Source organism: Scyliorhinus torazame, chromosome 4 (assembly GCF_047496885.1).
Source record: "Scyliorhinus torazame isolate Kashiwa2021f chromosome 4, sScyTor2.1, whole genome shotgun sequence".
In the NCBI taxonomy this organism is placed as follows: Eukaryota; Metazoa; Chordata; class Chondrichthyes; order Carcharhiniformes; family Scyliorhinidae; genus Scyliorhinus; species Scyliorhinus torazame.
Window position 1 is genome coordinate 124,366,375 of NC_092710.1, and position 13,568 is coordinate 124,379,942.

General features: G+C 52.5%; 1 protein-coding gene across 1 annotated transcript in view; it reads left to right on the forward strand.

The window, feature by feature from the left end:
• gclc (glutamate-cysteine ligase, catalytic subunit) overlaps positions 1–13,057 on the forward strand; it is a 126,204-nt gene extending 113,147 nt beyond the window's left edge. The window contains exons 15-16 of the mRNA XM_072498585.1: positions 5,470–5,590; positions 12,190–13,057. Of these exons, the coding sequence (XP_072354686.1) occupies positions 5,470–5,590; positions 12,190–12,398 (330 nt within the window). The 3' untranslated portion in view covers positions 12,399–13,057. The remainder of the gene's footprint in view (positions 1–5,469; positions 5,591–12,189) is intronic.
• Positions 13,058–13,568: the final 511 nt, after the last annotated feature.

A 13,568-nucleotide genomic window follows, 5' to 3' on the forward strand; every position in this document is an offset into this window, starting at 1 on the left:
TGAGCCTCGCACACGAAGAGGAAGAATTCACCCTCCCTAGGGCATCTGCCCACGTCCCCTCTTCGATCTCCTCTCCCAACTCCTCCTCCCACTTACCTTTCAACTCCACCACCGAGGCCTCCTCCTCCTGCATCACCTGGTAAGTTTCCGAGATCTTCCCCACTCTCTCTCCCCCCCCCCCCCCCCCCCCCCCGAGAGCGCCCTGTCCTGTACTGTGTGTGGCAGTAGCCATGGGAATTCCACCACCTGCCGCCTGGCAAATGCCCTTACCTGTAAGTACCTGAAGGTGTTCCCCGGGGGGAGCCCGTACTTCTCCTCCAGCTCACCCAAGCTCGCAAACTTCCCGTCCACAAACAGGTCCCCCAACTTTCGTATCCCTGCCCTGTGCCACCCTGAACACCCTCCACCTGTTCTTCCTGGGGCGAACCGGTGGTTCCCCCGTAATGGGGTCCACGCCGAGGCCCCAACTTCCCCCCCGTATGCCGCCTCCACTGCCCCCAAATTTTGAGGGCCGCCACTACCACCGCGCTCGTGGTATACCTCCTTGGAGGGAGCGGCAGCGGCGCCATTGCCAGCGCCCCCAGAAACGTACCCACACAGGACTCCGTCTCCAGCCTGTTCCATGCAGCCCCCTCCCCCTCCATCACCCACTTGCGCACCATTGTCGCATTGACGGCCCAGTAGTACCCACAGAGGTTGGGCAGCGCAAGCCTCCCCTATCTCTACTCCGCTCCAAGAACACCCTTCTCACCCTCTGAGTCCCTTGCGCCCACACAAACCCCATTATACTCCTGTTAACCCGCCTGAAAAAAGCCTTCGGGATAAACACGGGGAGGCACTGGAACAGGAACAAAAACCTTGGGAGCACCGTCATTTTGATTGACTGCACCCTACCCGCCAAGGACAGCGGCAACGCGTCCCACCTCTTGAACCCCTCCTCCATTTGCTCCACCAGCCTTGTAAAGTTAAACCTATTCAGGGCCCCCCAGCTCCTGGCCACCTGGACCCCCAAATATCTGAAGCTCCTCTCCGCCCTTTTTAGTGGGAGCTCGCCAATCCCCCTCTCCTGGTCCCCTAGCTGAACTACGAACAGATCGCTCTTCCCCATATTGAGCTTGTACCCCGAAAAGTCCCCGAATTCCCTAAGGATCCTCATTACCTTTGGCATTCCTCCCACCGGGTCCGCCACATACTGCAGCAGGTCGTCCGCATAAAGCGACACCCTATGCTCCTCCCCATCCCGCACCAACCCCCTCCAGTTCCTCGACTCTCTCAGTGCCATAGCCAGGGGTTCAGTCGCCAGTGCGAAGAGCAGGGGGGACAGGGGACACCTCTGTCTCGTCCCTCGGTGCAACCGAAAGTACTCGGACCTCCTCCTATTTGTGGCCACACTCGCCATCAGGACCTCATACAACAGCCTAACCCACCTGACAAACCCCTCCCCAAACCCAAACCTCTTCAGCACCTCCCACAGGTACCCCCACTCTACCCTATCGAAGGCTTTCTCAGCGTCCATCGCCACCACTATCTCCGCCTCCCCCTCCCTCGCCGGCATCATGATAACGTTCAAAAGCCTCCGCACATTCGCATTCAACTGTCTCCCCTTCACAAACCCCGTCTGGTCTTCATGGATGATCTGTGGCACACAATCCTCGTGGCGAAGACCTTCGGCAGCACCTTGGCATCTACATTTAGCAAGGAAATCGGTCTGTAAGACCCACATTGCAGGGGATCCTTGTCCCGCTTCAGGATCAAGGAGATCAGTGCCCGGGACATCTTCGGGAGTAAAGCCCCCCCCCCCGCGCCTCATTAAAGGTCCATATATTTTTTGTAGAACTCGACCGGGAAACCGTCCGGCCCCGGTGCCTTCCCCGCCTGCATGCTTCCTATCCCTTTGATCAGCTCCTCCAGCCCAACCGGGGCCCCCAGTCCCGCCACCAGTCCCTCTTCCACCTTTGGAAACCTCAATTGGTCCAGGAAACGGCCCATCCCTCCCTCCTCCAGTGGGGGCTAGGATCGGTACAGTTCCTCGTAGAAGTCCCTGAAGACCCCATTGATGCCAACCCCACTCTGCACCATGCTCCCTCCCCTGTCCTTAACTCTCCCGATCTCCCTATCTGCGTCCCTCTTCCGAAGCTGATGCGCCAGCATCCGGCTTCCTTTTTCTCCATACTCTTAGACCGCCCCCTGGGCCTTCCTCCACTGCACCTCCGCCTTCCTGGTGGTCACCAGATCGAATTCGGCCTGGAGGCTGCGCCTCTTCCTCAACAATCCTTCCTCAGGCTCTTCCACATACCTCCTGTCTACCCTCACCATCTCCCCCACCAGCCTCTCCCTCTCCCCCCACTCCCTCCGCTCCTTGTGGGCCCTAATGGAGATCAGCTCTCCCCTCACTACCGCCTTCAGTGCCTCCCATACCATCCCCACTCGGACCTCCCCGTTGTCGTTGGTCTCCAAGTACCTCTCTATACTTCTTCGGACCCGCTCGCTCACCTCCTCGTCTGCCAACAGCCCCACCTCCAAGCACCACAGCGGGCGCTGGTCCCCCTCCTCCCCCATCTCCAAGTCCACCCAATGCGGGGCATGGTCCGAAATAGCTGTTGCCGAATACTCGGTATCCTCTACTCTCGCTATCAGCGCCCTACTCAAAATGAAAAAGTCAATTCGAAAATAAGCCTTATGGACATGTGAGAAGAATGAAACTTCCCTCGCCCTCGGCCTTGCAAATCTCCAAGGGTCCACCCCTCCTATTTGGTCCATAAATCCCCTCAGCCATCTAGCCGCCGCCGGCTTCCTACCCGTCCTAGACCTGGAGCGATCCAGTGCCGGATCCAACACCGTGTTAAAGTCTCCCCCCATTATCAGGCCCCCCCACTTCCAAGTCTGGGATCTGACCCAACATACGCCGCATAAAACCTGCATCGTCCCAGTTCGGAGCATACACATTCACCAGTACCATCCTCTCTCCCTGCAACTTACCACTTACCATTATGTACCAACCGCCATTATCTGCCACAATGCTCGACGCCTGGAATGACACCTTCTTTCCCACCAGGATTGCCACCCCTCGATTTTTGGCATCTAGCCCCGAATGAAACACCTGACCTACCCACCCTTTCCTCAGTCTTATCTGGTCTGCCACCTTCAGGTGTGTCTCCTGGAGCATAACCTCATCCGCCTTGAGCCCCTTCAGGTGCATGAACACGCGGGCCCGCTTAACTGGCCCATTCAGTCCCCTTACATTCCAGGTTATCAGCCGGATCAGGGGGCTACCCTCCCCCGCCCCCTCCTCGGCCAGCCACACGCCCGCACACCACACCCGGCCCGTTCCCCACAGCGTCATACCCTCGTCTCGACCCCCCCCCCCCCCCCCCCCACTCGCTCCAGCTCCTCCTTGACCTTAGCAACAACAACTCGATCCCCCCCCCCCCCCCCCCGGGGCTAGGACCCATCTTAGCTGGTTTACTCCCCCCATTGCACTTCTGCAAGTCAGCTGACTCCGGCCACTCCCGCCTCCCCTTCAACTCCTCCCATTGTGTGGCACACCCTCCTCTCCCCATCCACAGGCTTTCCCCCTCCCCCCTCCGTTCTAAGGGCGGGAAACAATCCTCCCTTCCCCGCCCCGGCCCCGCCTCCCCCCCCAGTCTTCGGCGCGGGAAAAAAGCCCACGCTCTCCACCTACCAGGCCCCGCCACCAACCAAAACAGTGCCCAACCCGCCCCATCCACCCTCTCCAACCCGAAAGAGAAAAACACAGAGAAAAAGAAACCCAAAACAATGCAAAGGCCCCCCCCCCCCCCCGAACCAAAAATAGGCATAATATATCCACCACAGTCCCCAATCGCCCACCCCGACCCTCAGTCTGTGTCCAGCTTCTCGGCCTGAACAAAGGCCCACGCCTCCTCCGGAGACTCAGAATAATGGTGCCGGTCCTTGTAGGTAACCCACAGTCGCGCCGGCTGCCACATGCCAAACTTCACCCCCTTCCTGTGCAGCACCACCTTCGCTCGATTGTACCCGGCCCTCCTCTTCGCCACCTCCGCACTCCAGTCCTGATATATCCGAACCTCCGCGTTCTCCCACCTGCTGCTCCTCTCTTTCTTGGCCCACCTGAGCACACACTCCCGACCGACGAACCGATGGAACCGTACCAGCACCGCCCGCGGAGGCTCGTTAGCCTTGGGACTCCTCGCCAACACTCTATGGGCCCCTTCCAGCTCCAGGGGCCCCAGGAAGGACCCCGCTCCCATCAGCGAGTTCAACATGGTGACCACATAGGCCCCCACGTCCGGCCCCTCCGGGAGGCCCAGAATCCCCAGATTCTTCCGCCGTGACCGATTCTCCATCTCCTCGAACCGCTCCTGCCAAATCTTGTGGAGTGCCTCGTGCACCTCCACCTTTTCCGCCAGGCCTAAGATCTCGTCCTCTTGTCAGAGATCGTTTGCCGAGCCTCTCGGATCGCCACCCACTGGGCCGTCTGTGTCTCCAGCAGCTTATCAATAGAAGCCTTCATCGGCTCTAGCAGGTCCGTTTTAATCTCTCTGAGGCAGCGCTGGATACCCTCCTGTTGCTCCTCCGCCCACTGCCTCCACGCTGCCTGGTCTCCGCCCGCCGCCAGTTTGTCCTTCTTCCCTCCCTTCCTCTGGTCCACCACCACCTTTTTTGTCGCCCCGCTCCTAGTTAAAGCCATATACTGACAGGGAGCTATTATTAACTCCATCCCACACCGGGAAACGTCGAAAAAGTGCCCTTGGGGGCCCTGAAAAGAGGCCAAAAGTCAGTTTTTGCGGGAGCCGCCGAATGTGCGACTTAGCTCTGCATAGCCGCAACCGGAAGTCTCGAGAGGGAATCCTTTTGGCAGTGTTCGCTTCACCAATCTGCCCCAAAAAGTCTGGAAACTCCTGAAAAAGGTCTGAGAGTCCGTTCCAGACGGGAGCTGCCGAATGCGCGACCTCCTACTCCATGGCCGCCACCAGAAGCCTCGTCCCCGCTTCTTCAGTGGCCTTGGTAGATCTTTTCACAGTTGTTCCCTCTGCTGCTAGAATTCACCTTTAATAAAGGCCCTCAAGTCAGCTTGCAGCTTTAAGCTTGCCCTTCCCCCACCTGCATGCTGGAAGATGCTCTGTTTATCCTGCAGTTACAGCCAAATCTTTTACTGTTTCTGCCGGGTCTGGTAACCAAGCGACATACCATTCCTGGGGGACACTGTCGGGGGAATGTTGCAGTCTTCTTCCAACGCCGGGAAATGTCAAACAAATATCGTGGGGGCCCTGTAAAGAGCCCAAAAGTCCGTTCCAAGCGGGAGCTACCGAACATGCGACCTAGCTCTGCATAGCCGCACCCGGAAGTCATTCATAGCTTTTTAAAAGACATCTTGCACCACTTCTCTTCACAGTTGAATTTGTATTTGAGTGAAATTTTGTGTAATTTCTGATATTTTCCACCTCCATTTCGGATTTTGTTTTGCAGGAAGGAGTTTTTCCAGGTTTAATTCCGATCATAAACAGTTACCTTGAAAACATGGAAGTAGATGTGGATACACGGTGCAGCATTTTAAATTACCTCAAACTGATCAGAAAGCGAGCTTCAGGTAAGATTGTAATGTAATTGTTATTTGCTAATGCATTTGTTGTACCATACCTGGAATTGTGGCCATGATCAAAAGGTCAGTTGCATTTATCTGGGCATTTGCCTCCTTGATATTATAGAATTACCAAATTTACAGTGGTAAGCTGTTGTCCGGAAATCACAAGTGAGGTTGGTGGATAAAACACTAAATACACATTAGTGAAGTCTTGCTATATTAAAATCAATGCCTATAAAGATGCAGGCCATGATGTGGAGATGCCGGCGTTGGACTGGGGTGGGCACAGTAAGAAGTCTTACAACACCAGGTTAAAGTCCAACAGGTTTGTTTGGAGTCACTAGCTTTCGGAGCTAGGTGAATGATGAAGGAGCTGCACTCCGAAAGCTAGTGACTCCAACAAACCTGTTGGACTTTAACCCGGTGTTGTAAGACTTCTCAGGATAAAGATGCAGCCAGTGACAGATCATGACTGAAGCATGCATTACAATTTGATTTAAATTATTTGAGGTTGCCAAGTGCCTGGCATGTAAGACAACTTGTATGCATGTGATCGTTAATTTCAGTATGGCAGTATGTGTGTCCAGGTTTACTCTATTCTCCCATTAGAACTGAGTCTTATCCATGAATTTGGATTGGTGGCAAACCTGTAGGGTTCTAGGTGGGTTGGTGTCAGAATGGTAGAGGCTTTGGGATGAAAGGGAGAAATAAAAAATCTAAAGAGATCATTTTAATAAGTTTTTTTAAAATAAACGTTTTATTGAGGTATTTCTTTGTCATTTTAACAGCAACAAAACCAACAATATCCATAACAAGGAAAAATATAAACATAGTGCAAATTCCACCTCCCTCTCCCACAGGTCTTGCCATTACTTACCCCCCTAACCTACGCTAACCTAACCCTTTCTGCTGATGATTAGTTCTCTGCGAGGAAGTCGACGAATGATTACCACCTCCGGGCGAACCCCAGCAGAGACCCCCTCATGGTGAACTTAATTTTCTCCAGACAGAGGAAGCCTGCCATGTCTGCAAGCCAGGTCTGCGATTTTGGGGGCTTTGAGTCCCTCCATGCCAGCAAGATACGCCTCCGGGCTACCAGGGAAGCAAAGGCCAGAACATCCGCCTCTCATCCTGGATTCCCGAGTCTTGCGAAACCCCAAAAATTGCCACCTCCAGACTCATTGCCACCCTCATATTTAATACTGTGGACATGGCGTCAGCAAACCCCTGCCAAAATCCCCTCAGTTTTGGGCATGCCCAGAACATATGGACATGGTTCGCTGGCCCCCCCGCACTCTTCACATACCTATCCTCCACTCCAAATGATCTGCTCATCCGGGCCACTGTCATGTGAGCCTGGTGAACAACCTTAAATTGAATCAGGCTGAGCCTGGCACATGTTGCGGTAGCATTGACCCTTCCTAACTCCTACGCCCAGAGGCCCGCCTCTATCTCTCCCCCCAGCTCCTCCTCCCACTTTCGCTTCAGCTCCTCTGTTTGCGTCTCCTCCGACCCCATAAGCTCTTTATATATGTCCGAGACTCTCCCCTCCTATCCATCCTCTAGAGACCACCCTATCCAGAATCCTCCTTAGCGGCAGGAGTGGGAAGGTTGGTACCTGCTTCCGCAGAAAGTCTCGTACCTGTAAATATCGGAGTTCATTTCCCCCAGCCAATGCAAACTTCTCCTCCAGCGCCCTCCTACTCGGGAAGCTTCCTTCCAAGAACAAGTCCCCCATCCTCTCAATCCCCGCTCTCCGCCAAATTTGGAACCCCCCTGTCCAGCCTCCCCGGGGCAAACCGATGGTTATCGCAGATTGGAGACCACACCGATGCCCCCTTTGCTCCCACATGTCTCCTCCACTGCCCCCAGACTCTCAGGGCTGCCACCACCACTGGACTGGTGGAGTACGGCGCCGGCGGGAACGGCAGGGGTGCTGTCACCAATGCCCCCAAACTTGTGCCCATTCAAGAAGCCGCCTCCATGTGCACCCACGCAGGCTCACCCCCCACCAGCCACCTCCTAACCATGACTATATTAGTCGCCCAGTAGTAATGGCTGAGATTCGGCAGTGCCAGCCCTCCACTCCACTCGAGCATTGCCCTCTTTACCCGCGGGGGCTTACCCCACCCAACACAAAGCCCACGATAAAATTATTGATCCGCTTTAAAAAGGATTGCGGGATGAAGAGGGGGAGGCACTGGAAAACGAATAGGAACCTCGGGAGGACCGTCATTTTTACCGACTGCACCCTACCCGCCAGAGACAACGGGAGCGCATCCCTTCTCCGGAAATCCTCCTTCATCTGGTCCACAGCCGGGCCAAGTTCAATTTATGTAGCCTGTCCCAATCCCTCGCCACCTGGATATCCAAGTACCTGAAACTGTCCCCTACCACTCTGAACAGCAGTTCCCCCAGTCGCCTCTCCTGACCTCTCGCCTGAACCACAAACCGCTCACTCTTCCCCATATTAAGCTTATACCCCGAAAACCGGCTGAATTCCCCTAAGGTTCCCATAATTTCCCCCATCCCCTCCATTGGGTCTGGGACATACAGCAGTAAGTCATCCGCATACAGCAAGACTTTGTGCTCCACCCACCCCCACCCCCCGGACCAACCCCTTCCAGCCCCTTGAGGCCCTCAGAGCAATTGCCAGCGGCTCTATCGCCAACGCAAACAGCAGTGGGGAGAGGGGACATCCCTGTCTCGTCCCCCGGCGTAGGCTGAAATAGTCCGAAGTCGTCCTGTTTGTCCGTACACTAGCCACCGGAGCCTGGTACAGCAACCTAACACAGGCCACAAAGCCCCTTCCAAACCCGAACCGCTCCAGCACCTCCCATAAGTAATCCCACTCGACCCGGTCGAAGGCTTTTTCCGCGTCCATCGCAACCACCACTTCAACTTCCCTACCTTCCGGGGGCACCATGATCACGTTTAGCAACCTTCTTACATTGGCCACCAGCTGCCTACCCTTAACGAACCCTGTCTGGTCTTCTACTATAACGTCCTCAATCCTAGAGGCCAGGATTTTGGCCAGAAGTTTGGCATGCACGTTCAGCAAGGAAACCGGCCTATAGGAACCACACAGCTCCGGGTCCTTGTCCCTTTTCAGAATGAGCGAGATCATGGCCTGTGACACCGTCTGGGGTAGAACCTCTCTTTCCTTGGCCTCGTTAAAGACCTTCATCAGCACCGGCCTCAATATTCCGGAGAACTTTTTATAGAACTTGACTGGGTACCCATCCGGTCCCGGGGCCTTACCTGACCTCATGGCCTTTAAATCCTCCACTATCTCCTCCAGCCCGAACGGGGCCCCCAGCCCTTCTACCAGCTTCCCATCCACCTTCGGAAAAGTCAGCCCATCCAAAAAGTGCCTCATCCCCTTTGGCCCCGCAGGGGGTTCCGACCTGTACAACTTGCTATAAAAATCCCAAAAGGTCTTGCTCACCCCTCTGATTCCTCAACTAAGTTCCTATCCCCGCCAACAACTTTCCCTAGCTGCCTCCCTCTTTCTGAGCTGCTGTGCAAGCACCCTGCTGGCCTTCTCCCCGTGCTCATAGATCGCCCCCTTCACCTTTCTGAGCTGTCCCACTGCCCTCCAGGTGGTTAACAAACCAAATTCCGTCTGCAGCCTCCAGCGTTCCCTTAAAAGTCCTGCCTCTGGGGCCTCCGCATACCCCCTATCAACTCGTAGAATCTCTTTTACCAGTCGGTCCGTTTCTGCCCTATCCGTCCTCTCCCTGTGAGCCCGTATCGAGATCCGCTCTCCTCTCACCACTGCCTTCAGCGCTTCCCAGACTACTGCTGCTGAGACCTCCCCCGTATTGTTTACCCGCAGGTAGTTCAGCATGCACTTCCTCAGCCTCTCGCACACCGCTTCATCCGCTAACAGCCCCACATCCTACCTCCATTGCGGGCGCTGCTTGCTATCCATACTGACGTGCAGGTCCACCCAATGCGGAGCATGGTCCGAGACCGTAATCGCCGAATACCCCGTGTCCACCACCCCCGCCAACAGGGCCCTGTCCACAACACAAAAATTCCATCCGAGAGTACACCTTGTGTACGTGGGAGAGAAAAGAAAATTCCTTGGCCCTCGGCTGCCTAAATCTCCATGGATCCATTCACCCCCCCCCCATCTGCTCCATGAACCCTTTCAGCTCCTTTGCCATTGCTGGCACCTTGCCCGTTCTCGAGCATGACCGGTCCAGGCCTGGATCAATAACCGTTTTGAAATTCCCACCCATAATCGGCCTGTGCGAATCCAGGTCCGGAATATTCCCCAGCACCCTCTTTATAAAATCCCCATCGTCCCAATTTGGCGCGTATACATTGACCAGCACTACCTTCATACCCTGCAGCTTGCCACTAACTATGATATATCGACCTCCCACATCCGAGACTATCCTCCCCACATCAAGTGCCACCCGCTTGTTAATCAGAATCGCAGCCCCTCTTGTCTTTGAATCCAGCCCCGAGTAGAAAACCTGACTAACCCAACCCTTCCACAACCTGACCTGATCCACTATTTTAAGATGTGTCTCCTGCAGCATCACCATGTCCACCTTCAGTCTCCTTAGGTGCGCAAACACACGTGCCGTCTTTACCGGCCCATTTAACCCCCGGACATTCGAGGTGACCAGCCTAGTTGGGGGGCAAAGTGCCCGCTGCCGGTCAGCCATCCCTTTTCTTGGGCCCACCTCTAGCCCATGCGCCGCACCTCCTCCAGTCCACCCCGCGGTGGCCCCGACCCCCTCAGTGACCTTCCATCGAAGTCCCTCCCACTTCAGCAGAACCCATACCTCCCCCTTCCCCCCCCCCCCCCCCCCCTCAACAACACTACTCTAAATCCCAACCCAGCTAATAAACTAAGCATATGCACCCCCTCCCCCCACTGTACTTCCGTGAGCTAGCTCACACAGCTAGCTTGGTGACCCCCACCTCTGGCGCCAAGAAGTCTCCCACCCATTATTCACTCGCTCCCCTCCCCCGCTCCTGTAAACAAATTCCTTCATCCAACAATCCCCAAACAAACACCCAGCAACAAGAAAACACAAAAAACAAAAGCACCGCCCACCGAAACCCAGACAGGCACATCTCCATCTCACAAAAGTGCTCATCAGTAAAAACACACAAGATAAAACACAAAAGGAACATTGCCAACATCTACCCAGAAAAAGAACCAAAAACGAAACGGAAAATCGGCTTTATCCCCCCTTTCCTTTTCCCCTAAACAGCGCTCCAAAAAAGACTGACACAAATCAATACGAGAAGGCATAGCCAATTTAACAACAGAAAAAACAAACCCCACCAAAAAAACAAGGGGGAGAAAAGAAAAACAAAACGAAAACCCCCACAGAAAAACAGAAAAGGAAAAAGGGCCCTATATAGGCCAACATATTGTCACTGAGTTGAAAAGTTCTCAAACTCCCACCAGTCCTTTTCTTTTTGCAAAGTCCAGAGCCTCATCGGGCGACTCAAAATAATGATGTTGGTCTTCATGCATAACCCAAAGACGCGCCGGATACAGCAGACCAAACTTCACCTACTTCTTAAAGAAAATCACCTTGACTTGGTTGAAGCCTGCCCTCTTCCTCACCACCTCCACGCTCAGGTCCTGGCACCCGCTGGATGCTGTTATCCCACTTGCAACTCCGCGTGCGCTTGGTCCACCGGAGAATACATTCCTTGTCCAGGAACCTGTGGAATCTCACCACCATTGCCCTCGGAGGGACCCCGCCCGCGGCTTCCTTGCAAGCGCCCGTACGCCCTGTCCACCTCCAGCGGTCGAGGGAATGCCCCCTCCCCCAGCAGCTTTTTGAACATACCCGCCACGTCTGCTCCCTCAGCTCTCTCCGGGAGCTCGACAATTCTTAGGTTCTGCCGGCGGGACCGGTTCTCAAGGTCCTCAATCTTCTCCAGGAGCCTTTTCTGATGTTTGGTGCTCCTCTTGTTCCAGCAGCGCCTTCTCCACCTTCTCAATTGCCCGGTCCTGGGCATCCAGTCTGCTCTCTAGGCGATCAATTGATTCTTTGATCGGGTCCAGGCATTCCCGCTTCTGCATGGCGAAGCCACCCTGAATGGCCTGCATCTCTGGGTCCGTTGGTCGCTGCGCTGCCACCCCAGGGGTCCGTCCCTTGGCCATACTGTCTCCCGTTGCAGCTTCAACACAGCTCGTTACTGGCTTCTTGTTTCTGCCCATTCATGCACTTCTGATCCTTTTTTCCATAAACCAATGCGAGGAAACAGTGCCCAATTGCCTCAACCTACAAATTTTCCGCTTAAAACCGGAAAAATGTCCGGGGGAAAGGTCCAAACGTCCGACCACAGCGGGAGCCACCAAATGTGCGAATTACTCCTCCATAGCCGCCACCGGAAGTCATCATTTTAATAAGTTGACCAGAGGGACCAAACACTGGAATGCAAAACCTTGCTGCTTCTGTGCTTTTCAACCAATTTCATATTGCAATTTGCCTACAAGGAAACTTGATCAAAAACATTTACTTTACAACAGAGTAAAATAAGAAATCTATGTTTGCACTGAAATTGTACACTAAATCAATTTAAACATTTGAAAATTCCCATTACGCTCTTGTTTGTTGCAGGTGAGCTGATGACTGCAGCATGCTGGTTGAGGAAGTTTGTTGCTGATCACCCAGACTACAAGCAAGATAGTATTGTAACTGAAAAAATCAACTATGACTTAATTATGAAATGTGACCAAATTGCAAAGGGTTTGCATGACTGTCCAAAACTAATTGGAGTACCAGTCAGCAAACCAAAACACTCAGATGGCAAGCACAGCACTGTTTGATATCATGGAATTGTATACTTTGATGTTAATCATACAGATTTTGCATGGTGCAGAGACCAAGAAAATGCACAAACAAATGAACAGGGCCAACCATTTAAATCAAATCTTTATTTTACTGATTGTTTAAATCAATGCAAATTTGTGCATTGCAGTTGTCAGATAACATGTAAGCTACATGTACATATATTGTTTTTAGATTAACAATGTATTTTTAATACGCTCTAACATGGGTTGTTGCACAAATTCTGCTGTAGATACAAATGGAGAAATGTACTTTGTATATATAATTTTCTTACAACAAATTCCATTGCTTTTTGTTCATTGACTGTAAATGTACTGAATTAAGTTGTTTTGATCATGTGAGAATAAATAATGAACCCTGTAGATGTTTATATTGAATGTTTTGTTGACTGACTAAAAGAAATTTACTAACTTTATGTTGTGTCCACATTGTTAAATATTATCTGATGATGCACTGTGGTGTACAAAAAAACTTTTGTAAGGGCTTTGACAAAGAATAGTTTAAATGGATTGTGTTGGATTACATTTGTTTTATAAGTGAGAGTTTGGTAAATATTACATGGTTTTCATGGTGAGAAAATGAAATGAAAATCAAGGAGATGGAATTGTAATTATAATAAATTTACTCTGGAAATTGAGATTGGACTAAATACTGTTATAACATGCACAGTCATACTCAGTAGATATTATTTGTACGGTTTTGCATTTTTCTATGAAGATGAGCCAGACGTGATGTTAAAATCTGGATAGAGACTGCCCCCACCATCTTGGAAGAGCACTTACAGTTGTCACCTGTTTAATTCTCACTTGTAGGTTGTTGTAAACTGCTTGCCAGGACTGCTGGGAATCCATAATTTTCATTTTCATCATATGCTAAGTTCCTTCTTGTCTCCGCATCTAATTCTATGGTGTTTACTGCCTTTGAGATGACTTCGCAGGCGTCAACCTTCGCTGCTTCAATCTAGCTAGGCTAGTTTCCTTGGCTGAACGATCTGAATGATATGATCTAATATTGAGGTTCAGTTGTTATGAGTGGTACTAATTAAATCCATTGGTTTTCAGTAAATTATTCTGTTTAACCCGTGTCTTTGGAAATCCCTGTTCAATGTGATGACTGACGGAGATCTACTTTACTGGGGGCAATATGCC